Source organism: Harpia harpyja, chromosome 1, assembly GCF_026419915.1.
Source record: "Harpia harpyja isolate bHarHar1 chromosome 1, bHarHar1 primary haplotype, whole genome shotgun sequence".
Classification (NCBI taxonomy): domain Eukaryota; kingdom Metazoa; phylum Chordata; class Aves; order Accipitriformes; family Accipitridae; genus Harpia; species Harpia harpyja.
The window spans coordinates 99,914,178-99,941,383 of record NC_068940.1 but is presented as its reverse complement, the minus strand read 5'-3'; the positions used below and the strand labels follow the sequence as shown (position 1 = coordinate 99,941,383).

The 27,206-nt window shown below is 40.0% G+C and overlaps 1 protein-coding gene across 5 annotated transcripts in view; it reads left to right on the top strand.

The window, feature by feature from the left end:
• Positions 1 to 314: 314 nt before the first annotated feature.
• Positions 315 to 27,206, top strand: part of RBM33 (RNA binding motif protein 33) — a 110,385-nt gene continuing 83,493 nt past the window's right edge. For 4 of the 5 annotated variants that reach the window (XM_052806847.1, XM_052806829.1, XM_052806820.1 and 1 more), the window contains exons 1-6: positions 315 to 577; positions 11,338 to 11,416; positions 17,447 to 17,495; positions 19,548 to 19,624; positions 21,702 to 22,002; positions 23,131 to 23,241. In XM_052806847.1, coding sequence (XP_052662807.1) covers positions 550 to 577; positions 11,338 to 11,416; positions 17,447 to 17,495; positions 19,548 to 19,624; positions 21,702 to 22,002; positions 23,131 to 23,241 — 645 coding nt within the window. In that variant the 5' untranslated portion in view covers positions 315 to 549. The remainder of the gene's footprint in view (positions 578 to 11,337; positions 11,417 to 17,446; positions 17,496 to 19,547; positions 19,625 to 21,701; positions 22,003 to 23,130; positions 23,242 to 27,206) is intronic. The other variant, XM_052806837.1, reaches the window with a different exon arrangement.

The following is a 27,206-nucleotide window of genomic DNA, read 5'->3' as shown; positions in this document are numbered from 1 at the left end:
GGACCCAAGACCCGAAGGAGCGCCGGGGCGGCAGGGCCCCTGCCGCCATTCCGCCCGCAAGGCGCGCCCGCCTCCCCGCCTCGCCCCGCCCCGCGCGCACGCGCACTCCCCACCCGCGGTGGCACGTGCCACGCTGCGGCACATGCGCACGCCTGCCCGGCCCGGCCCGGCCGGCCAGCCCCGCCGAGAGGAGGCCCTTGGGCGCATGCGCAGAGGGCGCTGACGGTAGCCGGCGCGCGGAGCGCCTGGGCCCTGGCTAACCAACCAGCGGCGCCCGCTGGGCGCCCTCCCCGCGAGGGAGGGTCCGGTCCTCCGCCATCCCATGATGCAGCGCGGGGGCGGCGGCGACAGCGACGGTGGTGGCGGTGGCCGCCATGTTGTGGTAGTTTGTTGTTCTCCTGTGGTGGGTGCCTGCGGAGGGGCGGCGGGAGGGGGAGCCTCCGGGCGCTGAATCCGAGCCCTTCCCCGTCCCCCCCCCCGCTCCCCGCCGCTCCTGGGGGCGGCACGGGGTCGCTGCTGGGAGCCGCCGCCTGGCCGAGGCGAAGAGCCATGGCTGCCGCCCTGGGAGGAGGCGCAGGTGGGTGGCGCGGCCCCGAAGGGCTTCGCCGGGGGTCTCGGGGCTCCCGGGCCTCGCTTGGGGGTGCGGGACGGGCTGCAGCCGCGGCCCGGGGCCTGGCTGGGGGAGAAGCGGCCGGCGGGGCTGCGGGGCCTTCGTGGGGCGGTGGCCTCTGTCTCCTGTCTGGGCGGGGGCGGCCAGTTTTGCGTGCTCGGGGGTGCCGGCGGGGCCCGGATCGGGTGGGCCCCGCGCTCCCGGGGGGGAGCAGGAGCACCGCAAGGCCGCAGGGGTCCTCTCTTGCGAATGGGAACTGTCGTCTCCCCTTGGCCGGGGCAGGGCCGGGAAGGGGCAACAGCTTCATCGCTGAGCGCAGGTGCGGGACCTCTGGGTGGGATGGATGCGTTCATTTAGAGACGTTCATTCCCATAGTTTTTACAGCTACAGTGTGTGACCTGTTTCAATAACTTGTCTCTCATCTGGGGAGTAGTTATAATTTATTTTACAGACTGCCCAGAAGCAGAAGGTCTCGCTTGGAAAGTGTAAAATGAAGCCAGTGCTTGACCCCAGGACTCTCAGGCGTGCCACTGCTGCTCTTCTTGACTAAGGACACTTCTTCTCACAGCATTTTAAATGACAACTCAAACCCCTCTGTGGTTCTGACTGATATATTAATCAAATTTTAAAATGAGAACATTTGGTTGAGTGATTAAAAGAAAGACTTGCAGGGGTCACACTGGGGTGTTCAAGAGAGAGAGAGTTCAGAGAACACGTCTGTTTCTGGTGCTGTGGGCCTTGCTTTCACTAGGAATAACAGTTTTGATAAAGGCTGGTCACAGTTGTCAGTTGACCCACTTGTCCTTGTCTGTACAAAAGTTTGTGATGATTTTAGTCTGTTTTTTCTGTAAGTAGGTGTTACGGAGAAGAATGTGCCTTGTCCTCACGATCACTCGCTTAAGTGGTCAGACTGTTCGTTGTTAGCTTAATTGGTAACAAAGTACATAAACACAATTAAATTTCCTACTAAAAGTAAGTGTTAAAAAGAAATTCCCCAATTTAGGAGTTGAGTTTGGGAAGAAGGCTAGGAAGGACAGCACTGAGTGGTAAAACAGTCAATACTTTAATATCTTGGGCAATGTTTTAATGGTGTTAAATATATTGCAGTATTTAAGTGCTAGTTTCTGTGGTTCAGATCATTTACATGTGATGTGGAAGTGAACTTTGCATGCATGTTCTATCTGTGGAAGTTTTCTTGTAGTAGTATGAGAGCAGAGTAATTTAAAGAAAGTGTCACTTTTGAAGCATTTTGGTTCTTGTGTTTAAAATTCTGCTGCAAGTTGAACGGGCATGCTTTCATGTAGAAAGGTGTATGCAGCAGACAGCCTTCAACTAAGTGGTGAAACTGCAGTTTCAAGACTAGGTTTTTTTGTTGTGGAGTACTGTTTGTGTCTAACCATGAATTAGGATCCCTTTGTATTAAGTGGGCACAAGCAGTTGTTTGTTCAGCATTAACACTGTGCTCATCAATAAGTGGTGGCCAATTAAATACGATCCTTGCCCCATATAAAGTGTTTGCTTAGTCTAGATGATCACTGCGCAGCACTTGCCTGAATGAAGGAACCCAGAGGTGTCACACACTTATGTCCGTATGACTAGTCAAGGAAAATTCCTAGTTGGAGTTGTTAAATACACTTTTAAGACCCAGTAAAAAAGCTTAGAACTTACGGGAATGGTATGTGCAACCCTTTTTGGAAGGGGACTGCCATCCAAAATTAGTAGTGGTAGCAAATGGGAAAGCAGCCCAGGACTAAGTGGTTATTTGGCTTAAATGTTTTTAGTCAGTTAAAGTGTAGGAACTAATGTTTTGGATTTAGTTTTTTGATTTTTTGGGGGGGAGGGAAAGACTTTAAAATATGGAGATAACAGCACCCCAGTGTTTTCTTAAAAAAAAAAAAAAATAAAATGGCTCTAATGATTGGTGAAGTAGTATGAAATAGGTCTTGGAAAAATAAATGGAGTGTTAATTTGATGGCATTGCAGGGTAACAGTTGACACATAGTTTTGGCTTTGAAGATGCAGATTAAAGTTTAAGTATTTTGTAAGGATGTGATGCAGGGCTGAAAAATGAAGTGTGAAATGGCTATGTTGGCTGAACATTTAAATATATTCGATGGGGTGGAAGAAAGATGATTTGTCTGTTGGACAGCATGTGTGGACTCATTGGTCATTTATAACGTTTTAGGCTCTTGGGAAATACTGGCTTGATTCATAAGAATAAAGTATTCATATGTACTCTTGTGACCAGATACTTGTATTGGTGCAGCTAAGCTTTCTATGGATGAATGTAAAGACTCTTTTGGTCATAGGTTTCACAAACATAAACTGGAAAGTTTTCAAGTGGTGGTCTGTGAGGTCTCTGCAAGTGATTCACAGCTTCATATTACTTCACAAATTCCTTTTCAACTTGCTTCTAATTATAGAATGGCTGTATTGAAACACAGAAGTTCAAGGTGGCTGTGCTAGTGATGATGAGGGACTTTGAGGGCTTATAGTTGCTCATTAGTCCGTTGATATGGTTAAGACAATGGTTCTCAAACTTTCATGTAAAAACAGAACCAGAGCAAACATGTTGAATGTTGAGTAAAATCATCTTACTTAAAGGGCGGCTATGGAGAAGACAGAGACCCTTTCTTCATGAGGAGCCATATGCAGAAGACAAAGGGGAAACAGCTACAAGTTGCATCAGGAGAGGCTTCACTCAATATATTAAGAAAGACATTTTGTTTACAGTGAGAACAATCAATCACTGGAACAACCTCCTCAGGGACATGGTGGAGTTCCCATCACTGGAGGTTTTCAAGATGCGGTTGGACAGAGTGCTAGATAAGCTATCTCATTTAGGCTCCCTTTCCCATGGAAGGTTGGACCAGATGGTCTTTTGAGGTCCTTTCCAACCTGGGCTGTTCTATGATTTAGTGATCATCTGCTTATAGTGTAACCTAACAACTGTGTTGTATAGATGCTGAATTTTTTTCTTGGTATTTAAAATCTAGCTGTAAATTGATTGCAGTAATCTCATTTAGGGAGAGATGGTTACAGGGTAAACAACAAACGGTCACTAAAACAAAGGAAGGAGCACTTCTAATCTCTATTGTCTGCCATACTGAAGTAAGGGAAAACTATTGTAAGTTTTCTTCCTTTCAGATTAATTCATTTCTCATGAACTTCGGTGGCCTAGAAGACTTGGAGCTGTAGATGTCCTTGGGCTGTGAATCATGACAGGATGGGGTGGAGGAGGAGCTGAAGAAGGCCCTGTCCATACATGTCTGCCCCATATTCCTGCTGGAAGTCCTGTACCAAGAGTAGCTGAATGGGTGTTTCTTTACCTCTGAGCCTGTTATGTTATTCCTCCAGCTTGAACTTAAGCTGTCACCAGTTTAATTTCATTTTAACTTACCTGAGGGCTGCTGTTGTGCTCTCAGCAATGTAGTGGCTTTAAAAACCTCTTATGAAGCTATTGATAAAAATTGGAAAAAAGCTTATACTGCTAGCACAGCAGGCACCTTTCTCTGTGTTGTGGGTCACTATCCAATTCAAAGATGTAGTAAAAATTCTCCAGTGTGACAAATTCAATTGAATTTGTCGTGCTTCAGGCTGTTCAGCAGCAGCATACAGGGACTGGAAATAGATTCTGCATTTGTGCCCAGATAAAAGTGGGAGGAGTGCTGGCTGTATTTTGGTCTCTGTGAGTATTGCATCCTGCTTTATTAAGTGGACTGATGCAACAGGTCACTATAACTTAGAGTTATATTGGAATATGAATGCACTAAAACTCCTCTAAGTGTCAAAGGCCTATAGAGTTTACAATTCATGAAATACAAATAATGATCATGGGCTATTGTACCAGCTAAGGACTAGTGCCAGAAAACATTACTACTTGAATGAGCTTGTGGCAGGCAGATTTGCTTTAAAGCATAGCAATTTTTAATGTCTTTGTGCTTCTTTGACAAGTTTTCATTGAAAGTCACGCTCTTCTGAATGTTCTCTCATTTCAGGTCATCTAAATTAAACATAGCCTTAGTATCCCTTGTTTTTACAAAAGCCAAACCATGCTTTATTGTGTCAAATACTAAACCTCAGATTTTAGGTCACATAGAACTTTTCCAGAATAATTTAAGATGATGGTTGTCACTGACTTAACCAAAATCCTCCAAGTAAGTAATGTGATTGGTCTTGTGTTATATTCTGCTGTAATGCAGCCTCAGTTTTAACTATAACTTTTGGTGGCTGTGAAAGATGCTGGAGAGTTGCAGTTTCTCATCAGTATCCAAAGCCATTTGGGAACTGAGTTCCGGTGGATTTCATTTAAACTCGGCCTTCAGTTGCTGTTCAGCATTTGTGAGGCAAGGACTGTGACACTTTTCAAATGTTTTTCCAAAGCAAATATATTTTCAAATCCAAGCAGACTTTGGAAATGTTTTTTTTTGTGGCTTGGTGGTTTTGTGTTTAGATGTAGTTTATTAAAAAAAAAAAAAAAAAAAAAAAAAAAAGGAGTACTATTTCTTTCAAGCACCAGTTAGAGAACTTCAGTTCCAGGCAGCATATCTGAATTAGTTCTGTTCTTGCTTATTGCTAGTGACTTGCTTTGCATCATGACAAACTCTCTAAAAAAAGTTGGTTTTGAGGTAAAAAGAACTTATCTCCTGTAGAAATTAATTTTTCTACTTAATTTCTTTGAGAAAGCTTAACTCTATCCAATAGGAGTAATTTGGAAAGAAAACAGGAAATACACTAGCTGAGGAACATGTTATGCAATTGTTACATTGTTGTACTTAGTCACTGAGTACTTAAGGCTTCTATGAGTAATTGTTTACCAATATAAAGACTACATGATGTGGTGTATTTGTGCATGTGTGTTTTTGTGTGTAATGCAGTAGTAGGAGTGAATGTGATTTTTATGATGGGGTAGTGAGCTTGATTATCTGTAATAGATGGAACTGGATTTATAGTGTGCTTCATAATGTGTTAGGTTTACATCACAGACTCAGATTCAGGAGTTCCTGTTGACCTTGTGTTTCTACCGCTAGATGCTGTCATGATTTGTTACCAGAAGTTTTCATTCAACTGGTGTTAATAGTACTTTGTCAGCCTATGTTTTAGACACGCTGTTCCTCATGAAACCTATTATTCTTCTGTATTGCATAGCAAGAGATACTGAAATTCAGTTCACTATCAGGCAGATACATAGGCCTGTTTTTAAATGGTATGCTCAGTTTCTGAAAATTGAGGCTTTACAATGCCTATGTGTTGTGTAACCTTTTGTAATGAAATAGGAAGAATATTCTGTAGAAATAAACTATTATGTAAGATAAGCTGGTAAGCTGTTTTTAATCTGGATGCTTGTGCTTGAAATGCTGTCAAGTTGTCATGTTGAGTGTTTTAAATATGATATTGGGGAATGGGATAGATCAAGATGGACTTGTTATGTTCAGCATTAAATCTAAACATAGAGAAGTGCCATTTTTTCATGTGGTAAATGACTTTTTCTCCTCTAGTTTTATTTTTCTTTTGAATAGCTCCCTTACCTGTTCTGCCAAAAGCAGTGCAGCTTAGTTACTTTATTAAAAGACCTGTTGGGTAAGCAGTGCATAATACTTTTTTAATCCATTGAACTACTGGATCATTGTGGTATCTCCATCTTGTTTTGGATAAGGAGAAATCTTCAATGCTTTTTCAATGCCTAAAACTAATAGTATGTTTTATATTCATGATAGTGTAATATTGAAGCGAAACAAAATACAAAATTTTGAACTGTTAAGGTTTATGAGACAGCATGTGGTTGGTGTTCCAGAAATCGTGCAGATGTATTTCTAGGAAGACGAATGATGCAGTCATCAAATGTTTTTCCTAGTCTAGAAGTCTTGGCCATCTCATTACAGTAAAATACTCCATCTTAGCAACAGTTGCTATGTAGGACTACCTTTTTAGGCTGTGTTGGTACCATTTTAAGATGTTAAGAGCTCTGCAGTGTTCCTGCTGATTCACGTCCTACGCTTGCGAGACTTGACTGTGTAGCTTAGGACTTCCATTTTACATAGAAAAATGATTAGTGAAGGTTGTATTGAAAGGGTGTCCACAGAGTTAGAAACTACCATCAGCATAGCCAAAGAGGAAATGAGGCTTGTATTTTGTGGATTTCTAGTGTGGATGATCTGTTCTTATTAAGCAGGAAAAAAGATAACAGTTCTGGGCATATATCATAAAACCAAAAAATAGGCTTCATAGAACTGCTTATAGCACTGCTGATGCTACACCAGGGTAAATATAAAGCAAATAGCAACCTTTTAGTGTGGGGAACCAAGTGTGTTTGGCTGTCTTTGTGCTTATTGTGGTTCACAGCTGGCCAGATCCTAGTGAGGCAGGCTGGCTAAAAAAACAGGCAGCGTTAGTCTCTGCAGCATCCTGCAACTTCTCTGTCACTTTGGTAATGGCAATTTTCTTAGAGCTGCAGTAGGAAGAGCCAAGTGTTGGATTATTTCTTTCATTTTCCTGTATAACTGGTCTGTCTTGCTTACTTACTCAGTGCTTTTTTGGTATTTGATAGGTCTTGGGTTTTTTTCCTTCTAGTGCTGCCTGGAAGTTAGAGAGGGGGCTTAGTGTGTTTAGTGATCACCTGTCAGGATCTTCCAGATGATACTCAGTTAATGTGCACACATCTTGGTGAGCTTTGCCATGAAAGCCTTGAATTGAAATGCGGACCGGTAGCCATTGCATTGCATGTCTTAGCAACAGTTGCTACGTACGACTACCTTTCTAGGCTGCAGTGATACTGCTGGGAGAAATACAAAACCTTTTCCAACTCCTACAGTGGACATTTTCCTGCTTAAAAAGCTTATGTTCGTGGATCAATCCCCTCCCTTTCTTTCTTTGCTCCTCACCTCCCACACAGTAGTACTGAGAATTATTAAAAAAAAAAAAATCTTTGGCTGTTGCTGTCAGTGGTTTTGTGCTCTGCTGATGCTGAGTGTTCTTCTTTCTGTACAAGCTAATGTTTTACAGTGTCCTGGTTTCAGCTGGGATAGAGTTAACTGTCTTCCTAGTAGCTGGTACAGTGCTATGTTTTGAGTTCAGAGCGAAGAATGTTGATAACACTGATGTTTTCAGTTGTTGCTCACTAGTGTTTAGACTAATGTCAAGGATTTTTCAGCTTCTCATGCCCAGCCAGTGAGAAAGCTGGAGGGGCACAAGAAGTTGGCACAGGACACAGCCAGGGCAGCTGACCCAAACTGGCTAACGGTGTATTCCATACCATGGGACGTCCCATCCAGTATAGGAACGGGGAGGTGGGGGGCAGGGATTCGCCGCTCGGGGGACTGGCTGGGTGTCAGTCGGCGGGTGGTGAGCAATTGCACTGCGCATCATTTGTACATTCCAATTCTTTCATTATTGCTGTTGTCATTTTATTAGTGTTATCATTATCATTATTAGTTTCTTCTTTTCTGTTCTATTAAACCGTTCTTATCTCAACCCACGGGTTTTGCTTCTTTTCCCGATTTTCTCCCCCATCCCACTGGGTGGGGGGGAGTGAGTGAGCGGCTGCGTGGTGTTTAGTTGCTGGCTGGGGTTAAACCACGACATACAGGCACTTAACCACACTTGACACAAACATTGACTTAGAGTTTCTTAAGGAGAAACATCGATAAATGTTATGCTGATTGTTGTTTACTGGTATTTTCCAATGTTATTGCCTAGACAGGTAGAAGAAAAATGAAAATATGTGTAGTTTCAGAAATGGAAAAAAAATGATGCCTCTCTGAGGTTTGCTACGTATCACATTGCACTGCAGGTGTAAGGCCTGTGTCCACTGCAATGCTTGCTATTTCACAAATGATGAAGCTGGCAATGAATACTATTTGTAGATGTGTGACTGTGGTGACCTCCTTTTCTACAACCTGCTTTGGGCTCTGACAATACTTAATGTCAAAATGGCATAATTTGTAATGCTCATTGTCAGTGTCAGCTGTCACAGGACAAATAAGCATAGAAAAGAAAAGCTGGCAGAGATCTTTATATCATAAGTGTGTGATGAGACAGGGAGAGAAGAGATGAGAACGGGGAGATGGTGGGGACATATGTGGAGCAGTTCTTATAAGCTGCAGTCACCAAACACAGATTGACCTGTCATTTTTGAGGCTTTTGTATGCATCCTGCTAGAGGGGACTTGTGAAAAGGGCTTTGCATGGATGTAATTCAGCTTTGGATTTTGGTAGGAGTTGCTCATAAATAAGGACTAGGATGTGAGAAATTTGGAGGGGTTGGATGGAGGGTGAAGGTTTATGATGTTGGCTGAGTGAGGGTCCAGCTCTACACTAGAAAATTTGGCAGGAACTTGGACCCTCTTTTGGTATTGTTTCTTCACTCGCAGTAATACTAGGTTGAAGCACTTTTATGGCTGTGAAACTTTAATATCTGGCCTGGAAAAGTACTATGAATTGTACTGAAGAGTGCTCCTTTTTGCCGTAGAGAAGTCTCAACAGAGAAAAAGGGTTCGGCATGTTACTTTGTGTTGTCTGGATTTAAACCTGGCTGATGTGAATGTCCATCTGTGTAAGAATTGTGTGCTGAAGAGCTAAGATCTTGTCTTCAGGTGGTGTTGGTTTGTAATACAGGTCTCCGTAGCTCTTAAAGTGTTGCGTGGCATGAAAAAATATGTCTTGCAAACAAGCAGGCATAGCTTAAAAAGAAGTTACTGGCTTCCTGATGGTGGTTGTTGTCTTGAGCTGTGTTAGTCAATAATGTGGACGCTTGTAATTTGGGTTGCTGTAAAACCAGTTGCATTACCTTAAAAAAACCCAACAAAACAAAAAAACCTAACCAAAACAAAACATCTTTGGAGGTGGTTACATCAAGTCAGTGGATTGCTGCAGTCCAGCTGTAGGAACAATGACAGTGAGGGATATTTGTACCCTTAAAACAGCAATGCACTAATATAATAAATGCAGCATGGTTTTTAATGACCATAAGGAGAGCAAGGTGGCATTTTTTTTCAGACCACAAAATTGGATAATTTAGTGCTCAAGGTGAAGATAGCAAATGCTTATATATCCGTCTGGCTTTCCCCTGTGGGTGAAAAAAGGAGTTGGAGTAGAAGGAGGTTGCAATATGTAGGCGTTTGAGCAGAGAAACATAAAACAACTGTTTGTTTCAATGGTGTTAGCCCATGTAAATTAGTTTGAATATAGAAGATTAGTTAAAATACAAAAGTAGCTGTAGGCAGTAAAGGGGGGGAACCTGATCAAGGGGAATTGTTTTTACCTACTGTTCCAAAACAAAAGAGTTGCCTAACTTGACTTGTGTTGCATCGTGATTCCTACTGAGCAGTCTTATTTTCATAGCTATTTATGATTGAGATTTCTCGTTTGAAAGCTCTTAATTTAGTGACATTGCAAGAACTGAATTTTTTCTTTTTAATGTTTTTACCTCCTTTTAAATTTCTGTCAGTCGCTAACAGCTGTGTTTTGATTATATGAAGTAGGATGTGAATAGGTTTGTCATTGCATGTGGAGAATATTCACTAAAGGATACTGGATTGAGTTTACGGAGCTGAAGACAGATTTGATTTGAAAGTCCATTAAAAAAACCCCAAACAAACACAAAAAAACGGTTGATCCTTGGCATTGTACTTGGTCAAAGAGCTGAGTGCAAATAGAGCCAGGAGAAAGACTGGATATATGGCATCTTAGTGATCACCAATTCAGACTACAAGGACTGGATTGTTCAACCTCCTGTATTTTGCAGTCCATTAAACTGCAGCCGGTTTCCCCCTGTGTTGAGCATAACTTTTATTTGCCATTTTTTTCTCTCTTACAAAAGTCATCAAAATGTGTGAAAAGATACTACAGTCAGGTGTGCGTTCTCTGTTGGGCTGTAGCCACAGGATGGGAGAGTGAGGGTTGAGTGTTTCTGAAGGTATGTGCTTCCAGTTTACAGATGATGAGACATCTGGATGTCTGAACAGAGCAGATGAGCTTTGCATTTCTTTTGCAGATAAATGGAAGATTTAATATTTTTAAGTAGCAAAATTGTCATTTGCAAACTAAGCTATGTGAGAGTAATTTGTGATTTGATAGGCTAAAGTGAGGGTACTTATTGAGACAAATATATGGAGCACCAGTTTTATCTTGGAAGGCAGGTACATGCTTAGGCACACAGTGTAACCTGCTTCAATGACTTCTAGTGTTTTTAATGCCCCAGTTGAGATAATTGATTGTGTATTACACCTGACTTCCCTCTTCTGTTTCGGGTTGCTGTTACGCTCCTGCCTTGTGCTGACCTGAGGTTTACTCCTATTTTCAAAGTGGCTTTGCGGGCTCAATGTGGGTAGATGAGCTTGTGGCCCACAAGGCAAGCAGAGATCTGGTAGATGTGGTTCCTTTCACCTCCATTGCACCTCAATTTCATGTATTTCTGGGGAGCTCCTGTCTCTGGAATGACCTTTGTTGGCAAAATTTTCTAGTGATTTATCTCATGCTCTATCTGTTTTCCTTGGATCATCCTCACCTCCATAGTGAGAAAAGGGAAAGCTATATAGTACATTGTGGTTTTTTATTATTGAAGCATGTTGGTATTTATCTGTTTTCCTCATGTTAACATGGGAAGTAAAAAAAGGTATTTTTGCATCTTCTGAAAAACAATACCCTCCCTCAAAAAATCCCACCTATGTGATTGCTTCAAAAACCTTTAATTTAAGTAAGAATTATTTAATGTAATCACCTTCTTTACAGATGATGACTTTGATCAGTTTGATAAGCCTGGTGCAGAAAGGTCTTGGAGAAGAAGAGCTGGAGATGACGACTGGGACAGGTACGTAGAATGTTTTCATGTTCGGTTTCTGTATACTGAATTACATTGCTCTGTTTTCCCATTCTGGCATTTTTGTATTCTTATGTTGAGTAGTGCACATTTAGATACTAATGAAGATGTTGGTTTTATGCATGTGTCAGCTAATGCTAGATTGTGCCAAACATATACTTGCCTTGACGAATATAGAGAGCACTATGAAGAGATACCATTTAAAATTGGATAAATACAAAGTATTTGTGGTGTGTAATTAACTTTGCAATTAATGTGCTGGTTTTCCCTTTAAATATTTAGTAGATCTCGGTGGTTTAAACAGATTTTTGCTAGTACTTAAATTTGCCGAATTTAACTTTTTTTTTTAACTTGATGTTTAAATTCTTATCCTCAAACTCTTACTTCAGTTTTACATTGGGGAAGAGTAATGGAGCTTAGGTATGGGCTTGTGTTGAAAAATACGACTGTTGTAAAGATTCAGAAGTATGTGTTAACTTGGTTATTTTGAGGGAGAATAAGAACATTTTTTTTTACTTGAAGGTGCTCTAACTGGGAAAGACTTGAATCTAGCTGCTGGCTAGACTTGTCTATTCTTTTGGGGAGAAAATTTTTCACTTTTTTTTTTAATTATTCCTTTTTAGTAATAAAGAGACTTGTTCAGACTTTGCCAGTGATTTTCACTGTAAAAAGGAGAAAAAAAACATTCCAAGTAGATTTTTGTCTTTTCTAATAATCATTCAAGTGATTGTAGTAAACAAATTTTACTCTAAGTAGTTTTCCACTGAGTTGAGCCCTTGGAGTGAATCAGCTACTCTACATTTATAATCATTCCAGAGGCGTTAGTTTCCTCTTCCGTGCTAGGTTAAGTGGGTAGTTTTTACTGCTCTAGGAGGTAAGAGTGAATAAGGAACTCGGACAATAGCTTCAGTATACAGAGTGTTCTCCTGTATGCTGGTGAGGGGTGTCTGCTTTCTGTCAAGCCAGCACAGCTCTTTGTGGGTTGGATGGTAAACTGCATCAAGGAACTGATCTGGTTTGAGAGTGTAATTAAAATAACTTGTTCAGGCAGGGTCACTGTGCTGTGCTGCCTCCCAGCCCCACCTCTGGGTATTCAGAAATACTGAAGCCAATATTACAGGCAAAATGCTTTGTATTAGAATATTTTCTGAACTTTTTGCCTTTGCTGACTTCATGGTATTAATAGGTGGGCTCTTAGATGCTGGCTGGTCACATTTGGTTTTAGCTGTCCTACTCTTATTGCTTCAGAAAATTTGGAAGAGTCAAACAGCTGTTGTATCAGAAGTTGTAAGCTTATTGCCAATGGTGAACTCCCTGTGGCATAGTTATTTTTACAGGTCTTGAGAAAGGTTATAGAGTATTTTTGCTAAGCTGAGACTTTGAAGCACACAAGGATTCAGTTTTAAAAAAAAGTTTTTGTTTGTGTTTTTTATTAGCTGCATATAATTTAAGATAGATGATCAAAAATCATATTGTTCATTCTTTAGTGAAATTGTAAGAGAAGTGGTTTCAGGTGCAGTGCTGGAGATTCCAGAGTTTCATCTTGCTGATCATTTCAGAAAATGGTTTTTTTACAACTGTATCTAATAGAATATTATTTTATTTGCATGTGTTGGAATTTTTATGATATTTTAAAAATTATTATTTTTAATTCTTTTTAGATTGCCAAGCTATCTTTGGAAGTATTAAGTACTATGGATGTCTGGGCAATTACAAATGCTGTACATGGATATATTGTTGCCTAATATAATTGCTGGAATTTTTTTAACTACTGGCCTAATTCAGTACAGGACACAGTTTTGTGAAGGTGGAAAAAAGCCTGAATGAACACAGTAGACTTTTAATCCTTCATGCTTTGTTTTGCAACCTAAATCACTTTTTTTTGTGGGGGAGGGTGAAGGGGTTATGCTGTTAGTCATACGTCTTGATCAACCATCAACTCTTGCAGTGTTGCTACTTAACTGAGTCCCATCCCCCAGTCATTTAAATAATTTTGAATTTCCGGATCTCTTCCCTTTCTCAAACACTGGAGGGTGATAACCGAGAGTTGGAAGGCCCCTGTTATTTGGGAGTACAAATGTAACATTGTTCTTGGAGAATTTTTCCCATTACATTTTTTTACAAATTCTTTTCCTGAAACACTTGTGTCCTTGCTACTGCTCATGTTTAATGAGGCATGCTCATGAAATTGGAGGCCAGAAAGGGCCAGTCTGACGTCTTTATCACGGGCTGTTAATTTATACATTTATCTCTAAGTAGCCCAAAGCTTGGGTTTGGGAAACATGCAGTTCTGGTGCTATGCTGTGAGATGACAGGGCTGATTTAGTAGTTGACTTTTGCTGAAATTCGCTTGCTCTGACCCTTCTCTGAGATTATTCATTTCTCTACACTGGCAGAAAACTTTACACTTTTTGTTGTCTGTCTTTATTATCTCTTGCTCATTTGGTGAGCTGAATTTATTCAGTGAGGGGAATGTTGAGTATTGGAAGTTGGGGAGGAGGAGGAAATGGGTTCGTCTCTTGTGAGAGCAGGGAACTCTTAGATTATCTTAACCCTAATTTCCTAGAATTGTAGTTTGGAAAATCCTTTGTGTCTTGATAATGAGGGTGAGTTGCCTTGGAACTATCTCAGATGTGTACTTTTATTCCAGTTTAATTTATTTTATGTGGCTTTGTGTGGTATCACATTGCAACCATTCATTTTTGTCTGTTTTTCTCAGCTAGCCTAAGATCTTTTAGTATCTGGTTTGTTGTTTTTTTTTTTCTAAATAGTCAGATCTGGTAATTCTGGTTCCTCCTCTTCATATTTGGCTGTTTTAAAAGAAGCTTGAGATAGCCTGCCTAGTAAAGTGGACCTTCTCACTGTTACTTTGTTTATTCAAAAAGTTAGTAACGGTAATTTTTTCTTTTAATTTATCAATGAAAATATTGAATGACATTGAATATGTCATTCTGAGAGGCGTTCTGTGAAACACTTTAGTTTCTGTTATGAGCTTCATTTATGTGCTAGTGCTATTTTTTTTGACTGTTGAGTAATAAGCCAAAGCTTTTAAAAATCTAGAATACATGTGCAATTACTTCTATTGACCAAATGTTTAATATTTTTTTAAAGAATGTTGTTGTTTAACCCCAGCCAGCAACTAAGCACCACGCAGCTGCTCTATCACTCCCTGCCTCAGGTAGACAGGGGAGAGAAAATATAACAAAAGGCTTACGGGTTGAGATGAGGACAGGGAGAGATCACTCAACCGATTACCCTCACGGGCAAAACAGACTCACCTTGGGGAAAATTAACTTAATTTATTGCCAATCAAACCAGAGTAGTATAATGAGAAATAAAACCAAATCTTAAAACACCTTCCCCCCACCCCTTCCTTCTTCCCAGGCACAGCTTCACTCCTGAATTCTCTACCTCCTCCCCATCAGCAGCACAGGGGGACAGGGAATGAGGGTTGTGGTCAGTTCATCACACCTTGTCTCTGCCGCTCCTTCTTCCTCAGGGGCAGGACTCCTCACTCGTCCCCTGCTCCGGTGTGGGGTCCCTCCCACGGGAGACAGTTCTCCATGAACTTCTCCAACGTGAGTCCTTCCCACGGGCTGCAGTTCTTCATGAACTGCTCCAGCGTGGGTCCCTTCCACGGTGTGCAGCCCTTCAGGAGCACACTGCTCCAGCGTGGGTCCCCCGTGGGGTCACAAGTCCTGCCAGAAAACCTGCTCCAGCGTGGGCTCCTCTCCATGGGTCCACAGGTCCTGCCAGGAGCCTGCTCCAGTGCGGGCTTCCCACGGGGTCACAGCCTCCTTCGGGCACCCATCTACTCCGGCGTGGGGTCCTCCCCGGGCTGCAGGTGGAGATCTGCTCCCCCGTGGACCTCCCTGGGCTGCAGGGGGACAGCCTGCCTCACCATGGTCTTCCCCACGGGCTGCAGGGGAATCTCTGCTCCGGTGCCTGGAGCACCTCCTCCCCCTCCTTCTTCACTGACCTGGGGGTCTGCAGAGTTGTTTGTCTTAATGTGTTCTCACTCCTCTCTCTGGCTGCAGTTTCTGTGCCAGATCAAGTTTTTTTTCCCTTAAGTATGTTATCAAGAGGTGCTACCACCGTTGCTGATGGGCTTGGCCTTGGCCAGCGGCAGGTCTGTCTTGGAGCCAGCTGGCCTTGGCTCTGCTGGACATAGGGGAAGCTTCTAGCAGCTTCTCACAGAAGCCACCCCTGTAGCCCCTCCACTACCAAAACCTTGCCATGCAAACCCAATGCAAAGAATCACATTGAGGATGTTTTTTAGTAATGTGTTGAATAGCCCTAACTATGTTTAGATAATTAATTTAATCTTTCACTTTCTTTTCCATTCCTTTTTGATCTAATTTCTTACTACCTGAGCTTGCTTTTTGTCTTCAAATGCTGCTATAACACATGCTTTTGCTGTCTTTTGGAATTTCTCTAGCGTCGTCTTGTTAAAGGCTGTCAGTGGTGGACCATAGTGCTCAGAAATATTTTCAAATCTTCTGGTGCTTTTGTCAGAATAATAGCAGCTGAAGAGATCAGTGACTTTTTCCTACTTCAGTTTTGGCTCTAAATTCTTCTGAAACCATTTCTGTTGTGTAGAGTTTTCCGTCTCTGAAATAAAGGGCTTAAATCCTAGTCAGTTTGCTCTTTGGAATGTATGGTAAGTCTTATGTCCCAATTTTTGTTTAATATTGCAGGGAGCGCAAAACAATTGCTATTCGTTAATGTTCAGTCATTCCTAGAACTGTTTGAGATCAGTAACTATGGACAAATACTGTGTACTGATGATAACATCCTGTTTAGGGCTGATATGGAATATCATCTGTTCTCTTGTAGCCCACAAGATTTTTATTCCCTGCCTGCATTATCTGTACAGTAACCAGCTCTGAAAGAGATGTATCCATCTTCAAAAACAACTTTTAGCACTGATTTATATCATGGAATTGGCTTCCCCATTTTCAAGTATTTGCTATATAGTCTCAAGGAGCTCTTACACATACTCCCATTCTGTTCATATAGCCCATTCTCACTTTGGGATATTTCATTTTATGTATTATCTAAGGCATAGGTTTTTGGTTTTGTTTTTAAGGTGTGCAGGTAGAAATAGGTTCACATTCTTGAATTACAGCTCATATTTCAAATCACTGGCATCTCATTTTAGTATTGGGACATGCATGTTCTAATATGGGCATTTGTCAGTAATAAGTGTTTATTATAGAAGAGGAATCCATTTATTCCTGTCACTAGATAACTCTTTCAGTGAAGGAAGAATGAGATTAAGCAGTTGTCCTGAGGTTTAACTGATCTGGACTGTAGGTCTTTGTGTTGCATTCTGCTAATGGGACAGATGCTATGTGATGGCAGAAGTTTTGTAAGCCAGGTATTTCTATGCTTCCTGAATTCTTAGCCACACTTATCAAGATAGTGAGATATGCATTTGATTTTGTCATCCTACAAAAGTCTGTTTGACCTTACCCTCAACTTGAGGAGGAGGGAATTAATGAAAGCTCTAGGCCTAAGTGGCTCCCAAGCCAGCTGGCTTCCCGGTGCCTTCTTGCTGAAGTGCAGCTTGGGCCACGTAGTGGCCTGTAGACTGAATCTTGCCCACAGGACATTACTGTCTCGCTTATTCCCTGGGGAGGCGGGAAACAGCAGTTTGGACAATATGCCCAAATGGCCTTGAAGCGAAGGGTGTAGCGAGGGGACCTAGCTAACTGTGTTTTAAATGCCTGCGCTTTGTCTAGGTTTATGTGCTGTGTTATAGTGGGAGGGATACGGAAAGGAGAGCATATGAAAATGAAATGACTGCGCAACAACAGCCTTTCTTAATATGTATGGTCTGTTGTTTCATTTAAAATATATATCTCCTTTTTCAAGTTGCTGAATGCGTTGCTAAAAGGAAAGCTTTGTGCAGACTCAGCGACAATTCTCTTGAAGTTAGTTTTTTAAGGCGTAAACCCTATATGGTGTTTGTTTCTGTTTTCTAAGGTACAACTTCTTAAATTTGTTAATGTTTTCCAGTGAACTTGATGATGACTTGCTTGGAGAGGATTTGCTAACTGGCAAAAAGGTAAGAGATGTGCATTAAAGTGAATTGTTACAGATATTAAAATGTGATTGTTGTTCAACAAGTGTTCAACACTTCAGTTGTTTGGTATGGCCTTTTATGTATTTTATGATCACCTCCCTAAAGCCTGACAGCCACAGGTACCTGACATCTGCCCTGTTGCCAGAGCACTTTGCACCCAGAGCTCCGTTTCCTTTTGTGAAGTACCTCCAAGTGTGGGTTTTTAAAATACAACTTTTAGAATTTTTTTTTCTGAGATAGCGTTTTGTCTCATAACACTCAATTTAAAAAGATGGTTCTCAAAATCAGTTTCTCTGTACCTCACATTGACTTAACAATTAAAAAAACCAAAACACCCCCCCCCCCAGTTATGCCTCCTGAGTGCTGATTAGCATTCTAAAGAATTCACTTCAACTGCCAGTTTCCTGGGTATTAAAAGTTACTCATCAAAATACCAGCAGTATTTACCAGACAGTAAATAAAAAAGCAGTCAGTGGTATCTATTAAAGATCCACTCACTGCACACAATCCACTACTACTTTGTCTGATGAGTAGGCAGAGGATTTCCCTGTTACAGTGAGGGAAGAATATGGGAGCAGCTAGCATTGGAGAACATAAATGAGTCCCCCTGTCTGCTGTAGACTCCTCACTCTGATACCTATTTCCAAAATTGAACTCTCAGAAAAGAAGTAAATGTATGTTCGGATTTGCCAGATATCTGCAGGAGAAGGCAGGGCTTCTGTTTGGGAAATCAGAACTGGCTAGTCACCTCTCTATCCACTTTATCTGCTAGATCAATTAATTTAGAAAATAGTTTTTAAAATTTTAGTTGGAGATGAATAGGTTTGTTAAGAAACCCAGATCTAGTAAAAGTTGAGTTTCAATTGATCTAGTTTTTTATAATCACACTCTAAATGTTGGAACTTAGCTTCTTGAAATTATTCTGTAAGTAATCCCTATTAAAGGTAGGAAGTTCCTTTGTCTCATGTACTGGTTTAAAAAATAAAATAAAATTCCAGGAGGATAGGGATTGCAGATGTGTGTTACGCAGTTATCAAAAATATAAGCAGTTAACATTGCATACATCTTTATAGTTGAAATGTGGGTTGATAAAGCTACTTACTTATCTTAAAAAGCGAAAAAAAAATTATCTGTGTGAATACTAAGCAATACTAGATTTCACTGGTGTAGTATGTGTTCTTGTGCTTTTTCTATTCTTGTTTTCAGTTTGCCATGTTACAGGGCTCTGAGCAGTATCTGTGGATATGGACTCATGGTGGAGTAATGATAGATTTCCCATGAAGTTTTCCCTGAGCTATTTAGGCTAAACTTGCATCTACTTAACCTTATCCCAGTACTTCGAGATAAATCTACCCCTGTATAACCTTTCTGCCCCTGTTACTTTAGGGGATGGAAATAATGTTGCTGAGCAAAACTGCAGGTATCTCTTCCTAGTGGGTAATTTAAAAAAAAAAAAAAAAAAGGATAAATGAAACAACTGAAAGTATGGTAGGCAAATTAGGAGGATTCAGAAAAGGCACAATATTTTCTTCTCTCTTTTTTTCTTCACTTACAAACTAATCATGGTTTTTCAGTTTTCTTGATATCATTATATCCTTTCATCCAGTCTCCTAAGTATCTCTGCTCTCTAGAAACAGCAGTAACTTAGTGGATTTTCTTGACTTGCCTAATGCATCAAGGTCGCGAGGCAGTGTACTAAAGCTAACCTTTCTTTCTTCCTGGTATTTCTTGAGTGAGTTGTGGTCTTTGGCTATATTTGGGAACGCATCAGTGAAAAGCGTTGACAGCTAGGCAAATTTGAGTTTTGTAAATTTCCATAAGACTGTCAAACATTTATTTTCAGATTTGTTGTCTTGTGTAGCATATTTTTTCTCATCAAATTAGGTAATTTCATTGAAGATATGGTCTTAGTCTGGGATGCGTTCTTAATAAAAAAAAACTTAGTGTTCAGAAGTTTCAGTAGTTTCAGTACCTAGTTAGTTAAAAGTTTATATCCTTTTTTATGTTCCTGATTGACTTTTTCCTGAAACCTAGAATCAGTCAGACTTGTCAGATGAAGAGCTGAATGATGATCTTCTGCAAAGTGACAACGAAGAGGAACAAGAATTTCGGTATCTCTTTTCTAAATCTTGTGTTTTGGATAACTGAAAGCTATTAATGACTACTACTACTGATAGCTAATAACTACTAAACTGGAGTTATTGGTATATACTTAAAATAGTCCTGCTTTTTACCTAGCCAGCTACTTAATGATGTATATATAATGTGTTCAGTAGCATTGTTAGCTTTTCAGTAAAATGGTGTTTTGTTTATTTGAATCTGGTAAGTTTAACTCAAATCTATTAAAAAAACTTATAAAGAAGAAACAGCGTCATCTCCTGTGCATTTAGAATTATTTATAAATACTTAGACTTCTTGTTCTGTGCCTTCTTGGTATCGTTGTAGGCTTCCTTCTCCTGTAAAGTCCTTTTCTTCCATCTTTCTTTTAAAAATATACCTTACCTCATAAGACCCTGAGGAGGGGAGCTTCATAGTTTGTAAGGCTTGATTTGTGGCTTAAATATTTGTGTACAATTACGCAGCAAAAAATTTTGTGCTGGGTTTATAGGCTAGGCTTGAGCAGGTAGTTCCATGGGAGTTTACTGAGGATCCTGCCCTGTGAATACTCTGTGGTGATACAGCTCCACAACTGAATTATGGGCATTACAAGTCAAAATGAGTGTCTTGACATTTTTACTTTTCAAGCTGGACTGCAGGGGGAAGGAAGATACTTGTGATGCAGAAGTGATGCAGTACCACTGCTGCTTTTAATGGCCTGTGTGTTTTGCCATCTTTTCCTTTACTTGTTGTGTACTGTGCAGGCATGTCATCTGAAGGGGTATGAAATATATATATATATATATATATGTTGCTCTGAGATCTCCTTTCTGTCCTTGGCTGGAATTAGGAGGAGTCCTGTCCCTGCGTTGGGTTGATGAGAGTGTGGTAAAATACCTCAGACCATCAATGTCTCCGTTGGCTGCCGTTTTCCTCCATGCAGGAGTAAGGGTTGGACTGTTCCCTTTAAAATGGGGAATCCCAGTTGCAGTCCTTGCTCTTTCTTCTCTGGATTTCCTCCTTGTGAGCCCTGGGTGGCAGGGATGGCAATGTGACTGCACGAGTGATGAAAAAGTATCAGTGGAAGCAGGTTTCTGTAGACAAGCCTTGATTTTTAGCAGTTTTATTGCCAGGGAGTGACAGCCTTGCTCCACTCCTTTCCCCTCTCCCTCTATTTCCATTCAAACTCATTTATGCCTCTGTAGTTCGGAGGATAATGATAATCCTGCATAATGTCTTCATTTTCATGTTAAATCTTCTCCATCTTATAGATGCAAATAATGCAAAGCTGCCTGGGTCTTGTTCTCCCAAACTTAGGAAAATAGCAAATAATAGGAATGTAATTTAAAAAAACCAAACAAACCAACTGTTTTCCTTGTACTTGGAGCCCTCAAATCAAGAAGAGCTTTTTACCCCTGCTTTTCTAACTAGTCTGTAGTTGGTTAGTTGCTCTTTTATGTGTTGATGGCACTAGCTATTGTAAACAGTGTCATCTGGAGGAAAAGCAAAACTCAGAATTTAAACTTGCCAGTTTTTGTATGGATTGCTTTTTTCATTGTCTGTGCCAGTGCTGTTACTAAGTTAGAGTAAGTCTTAGGCATTTGAATGACAATTCCTGACTATATATTTTACATTATTTTAAGTAGAATATTAAGTCTGTCATAAATGTAAGTTTGAAATCAAGATAATCAAGAAGGAACAATATTAATACATATAATAAAAATAATTTACTAGCGTATTCTGAAAGATTGGGAAAGCAGATGCAGTTATATTAATTTTGTGTATTTTTTGTTAGTCTTGGAATAAAATTGAATGCAGTCTGCTTTGGTTATCAAGCAGGACTTTTGCCAGTTTGACCTGCTAAACCATCTGGTTGGTTTGATTCCCCTGTCAAATAGCCTGCAGCCCGTGATAAGCTGCAGTACAGTATGCATTATGAGAATATGGCATGGAGTCAAATAGCGTGTGAGGTATAATTTTGTCCACCAACTTAGAGAATTTGTATTTGTTGGCTTTGTTTCGCTAAGTCTTTGTTAGTAGTTGACTGTTATGCTTCAACCTCTGAATTTCCCCCCCCTCCTTATACCATAGTTCTCAAGGTGTCACAGTTAGCCTCAATGCTACATCTGGCATACTTACATCATACGAACTATCTGAGACCATCAACGATCCATCAATAGAACATGAGTCTGAGTATGACCAAGGGGAAGATGAAATTGTTTATGACAAATCTGAAGCACCTGAAGTATATGCTTCAGAGTATGCAGAGGAAGGACATTATGAAGGCAATGATCCTGAACTGACAGAAGACCAAATAGAATATGGAGAAGAGCCTGGAGAAGAAGATGAAGTGCTAGACCTTGAAATCAATGAACCCCTAGATGAATTTCCAGTGAGTTTCTTTCTATTGTATCTTCAAAGATAACATTGCTTCATGTGCATAGGGTTTTAGACTGATTTGAAATCTGTTTACCTCCCTAGGGAGGAGGGGAAATTAGACCTATTATCACTGTCTGCCAGTTTCTTTATCTAGGCTGTGACAAAGTTTGTGTTGACAGCTTGTTTGGCGGTAGGTAATGCTCCTTTGTCATGCTGGAAGGCAGTTGAGAATCATGACCTTGAGGATTGTATCCTTAAGGAAGAAAACAGCTTTGTGTGGTGGAGATACACTGCCAATTGTTAGAAGTACTTAATGCAAAAGCTTTTATCCAGGCTTTAGACAAGATCTGATAAAGTCCTTCGAAGGTGAAAAGATTATTGACCTGCTAAAGACATCTTTAAGGTGCTAATATCCCAAAGTGATTGATGTCCTGCTCGTTCATCCTTTTTGTAACTGAGAACTGTCTAAACCTGAATAAAGAGATTGGAGGTTAGTTCAGAAAATGTCACCTGCATAATTCAATATAATTTAAGCAGTTTATTAGAGAACATGCACTGGCTTTAATTGCTAGTGAAATGATTTAATCTTAATTAAAACTGTATGTGATCAGTGAGGTGTTTTAAAATACAAGCAAACTTAAGAAAGGTTTTGCTCTTGTTTTATGTTCATAATTGTTCAGAATTGAACTCGTTAATGTGTAAGCACTTGCAGAATGTTTTAAGAATGTTTGTATTTTCGATGGGGTAAAATCTGATGTTAATGTATATGTGCTATAGATGCATGTTTCCTCTGGTAAGAAAGTACTGCAGTGTTTGGTTCATGAATTTGTAATCAAAGAATGTAGAAGTACAGAAGTAGATGGGGCAAACAGTAGTACACAGGATCTTCATGATGACATTGCTAGGATCTGATTGAAAACTGTTCTGGTTATGTTTTTGATAATATTGAAATTATTGTGTAGTTAAAAGCCCTGCTAATCATACCTTATATGATATGTTACTTATAATTGACAGTTCTAATAGATACAATACTTCTTGTTCTGGAAACAGTAACAATGCGTACAGACCCCCATCTCTTAACAGGTTTGTGATTCTGTAAAGTTGGCATATGTCTTTTCACCTTCACGTGTTACTGCCTTAGGATGAAGATTACATGCAATCATATAGTGAGCAAGCAATGGAAGAACAAGAAGAATATACAGCTGATGAGGACCTGGAAGAATCCCAGACAATGACAAATGAATCAGAAGAGGTATGTTGTGAATTTAATGGAAACTTAAAATAACTAGTTGTTTCAGAATTTGAATTTGTAGAATTGTCCATATTGCTGGGTAAGAACTGATGCATCTTTGAAAATGTTTAATTATTGGTGGTATTACTCTTTGTTTAAGATGAATTGTGGTAACATCTATATTGTCAGATACATCAGATCTCCTCTCTGCCTTGGGATGAAAATTGCAATGGAGAGCTCAAAATATCCATATTTAATCTTAGTTTCAACTTTAGAAACTTCAGGGGCCCTTTTGGATAGGAGAATGATAGTAATACTGCATGCTGTCTGTTAAATCTCTAACAGTTATGGTGCATCACTTTCCAGATGGATAATTTGTTGCTGTTGGGGAGTGTAGGTACAGTTCTTGGGTATCCCACTTTGAGGAGGAGCATGAGCATGGGAGGTTCTGTATGTTAGAAAGGCAAAGGTCAGATTGAGTGTTGTTCTGAAAGAAGTTGTGTTGGAACTGAAATTTCTGTGAAGCTTATCCTAATTCTTTGATTAGGAAAAAGGATGAGTTCCTTCATTTGCAAGAAGAAAGCTTATGCCAAAAACTATCAAATATACTGGTTATAGCCCGGAACAGGGGTATCGTATCTGTTATTAATTTGCAGCAAGTTTTTGATGTGGGATTCTTTTCCTTTCCCCACCAGGAATCTGCTTTAACATTACTTCTGTTCCAGTTCTTAATTAAATAGGATTGAGTGGATTACCTGCTGAGAAGTGTAGTCAGAGTGTGTTCCCTCTTTGGAGCTTTAACTCATCAGGAAATTAATTCCTCAAAGACACAGCAGCATTATTCTGTGAAGTTCTAACAAGTGGGTGTGCTGTGATGCTCTAGTTGTATCAAACTTCTTATAATAAAACAACATTGTTTGGTAGGTGAAGAGAGATGCATTGAAAGGGGCCACCTGCATTGTTCAGTCTTCGCCATTGCAAGCATGACATCTTACACCAAATATACCTTAACATAGTTAATTTCTTGCTTCCTAAGTATTAAATCTACCCTTCCAAAGAACTGTGAAACACTTAAACACTGTATTCATTCACTGGATTGTGTACACTTTCCTTCTGGTGTTTTAAAAGCAGACTGATGCATTTGTGTTATCTGCAGCCACAGTCTGTATGAGATGATGAAAGCACTGCACATTGTATAAAATTTAAATACGTAGCTGGGATTCACTGTAAAACTTACGGCTTTAAAAAAGCACAGCTTCATTTTTAGACTATGAATTAGTGAGAATTCTGTAATAATCATATTGCCTAAATTTGTGCAATTCAGAATTAAATTCCTTTCATTCAAAAGATAACATTAATGCAAGTGTTTAATTGATTTTAGTAGAGCTTTTAGAGAATTTGTTCATCATGTAATGTGACTGTTTTGGCCGCGTGTTTATTCAGTTAATCTACATTCTGATGGTTTGCAGATTGCCACAGGTTGCTTGTTTCCAAAATATATACCAAAATAAATACCATCTTTATATTCCTTTATTATTTCATTTGTAGCTTATTTACGTTTGTCAGTAGGCTCATAACTGCACTTTTCAAATGAGAATACCACCACGAGTGGTAACCTTTGTAGAGTACGCACTTCTGTTTATTACATGGTTAGATGCATGCCTCCAGCTCTGGATGGTTTTGTTCTTTATTCGAGTGTTACATAACAGCACTCCTCCTTAAATCTCATAACGTTCACTGCTTGTAAACAAGGGTAATTGTGGCATTCTCCTGTAGAAAATGCAACACAAAAATGGAACTGCAATAGATGTGGTACAAATAAATAGCATTATTATTTCTTGATTGAAATTTGGCATCTGAATAATTGAGAGCAAGCTGATAGAGAAAAGTGTTTGGCAGTGTTGTGTTTTAAGCAGTTTCCACATTAAAACCAAATAAAGCCTCTTCTTATATTGCATGAAGAAATTTTGTAAACCAAGAGAAAAGCTGACTGGCTGGGGAATTGGAACATGATGAGAAGAAACTGGTGAATAAGGGAAGTGAAGACACCTGTTAAGAGTAGCACTCAGGTGGGAGGCATGAGGAAGAGGCAGGAAAAGTTTGTCCTTGGCCAGACCAGGCTCAAGGCATGCTTTTTCACTTGGTGTTTAATTTGAAACAGTGCCTAGAACTTGGATTTTGAATAAATAACACTCTTTGGAGCTTCCTTGAAAAACGTAGCAATGCTTCAGAAAATATTTTTGCCTTCCGAAGGTACGAAGCAAAACCCAATACCCAGAAGTTTCAGCAGCTACTAGGTGTGGTAAAACTGTCGGTTACGTGAGTTATCATGTGCTAAATATTTTTAGAGGAATAATATCACTAATTATTTCTGCAAAATGTTCATAAAAATGTAACCTCCTGAAATCAGAATTCATAATTTCTTTGTTTTATATTGGAACTAATCTCCTGTGAAGTCTACGATAGGGGGTTTCTCATTGCATAAATTTAAACCATGTCTTGGTTATGCTGATAAGAAATGATGAGGACTTTAATCAAGAAAACATTTCATGAAGAAGTGCTGCGTACTGCTTTTCTTTTGATAGAATACAGACTTGGGAAAAAAAAAAAGACCAATGTGTCTTGTCTGTTGAATTGTTCCATCTGTGTTTAGCCAAAAGTTATGCATTTTAGTTCTTTTGTTAAAGTTTGAAGACATTACCTGTCAGCCTGGAGGAAAATCATTAAAAGAGCGTAAATCAAAATAGCCAAGTTTTAAACATATTTAGAAGCTCTTAGGTTTGTTTTTTTATTCCCATTTTTCATCTGTGAAGTGGAGGTGCCCTTGGAATAGGTGTAAGATCCTCTTATCTGCTGTCTGTTATTTCTTGATCCCTTAGGATTGAACAAGTGCTGCTGCTTCAGTGTTAGGCTCCAGTAGAAGCCTCCACTGCTTATTTTCTAGCTAGTTAAAAAAAGTTCTTTTTCACCTTCATAACGTTTCATGTGGAAGGAATCTGGTTTATCCTTTACAACGCTTACCTGTTTTCTACATCTTGGTACTCTCTGGCACAAAGCTCTCCACAACGCTTGACAATCCCATGTTTAGGAGGATCCTGTGCTAAAATCACTGTTTACCATGCTGACTAGTGTTTTCTTCTGCTTTCCTTGGGCTATGTCTGTTATCAGTCCTGCAGCTGCATGGTAAGCTGTTCAGGGCAGGAGCACTCACTCTTGCTCCATAGCAGATCATAATTCAGCGTGGGGAGTTCTGGTCAATGGCTGGGATTTATGGCATGATTATTTAATGAGGATGGCAGAAAACTCTGACCTTGTGATAGAAGAAAGGTCATTATTTTTCTTTGTAAGGAAAAGTCAGCAAAGCTCTTTGGTAGCTTTGCGCAAGGTGTCATAATGGGAAATGTTAAGCTCCCTTTGAGGACAGCGGCTAAGAAGCCTTGGCTGGCTAGTCCAGTCAAGTGACCTCAAGTGGCTGTTCAAGGATTGTTTATGTATATGCAGAGATATTCATGACTAGTAAGTATTAAATAGAATCCTGTAAGTACTAGTATGTATTAATCTTATGTCTGCACTTGTGTCTTTTCCTGTATAACTTTCTTTTGAAACATAGAATCCATTCATATACTGTAATCTTGGCAAAACAACTCATCCTGTTAGGCTGGAAGTTGGAAAAGATGATCTAAAGAAGTCTTGCATGCTACAACTATTGAACAGATTGCGGGGGAAGGGTATATGCTCCTACACAGCTCAGATAACCTTTCCTGGAGCTATATGTAGAGAACATATGGTTGGCTGTCAGACATGTTTGTGTCTCCATCACAACTAATATAAATCCCTCAATAATACGTGTAATCAGACTTGGACATGGGTCAGTTAGCATTCTCGAGCACTGCCTTTCCTTGGTGCCTGCTTTTTCATTAGCTCCTTTGATTTTTTTGTCTTTGATATTTAACGCTTGTACGTCTGTTGTTTGTTAATAGGTGGCA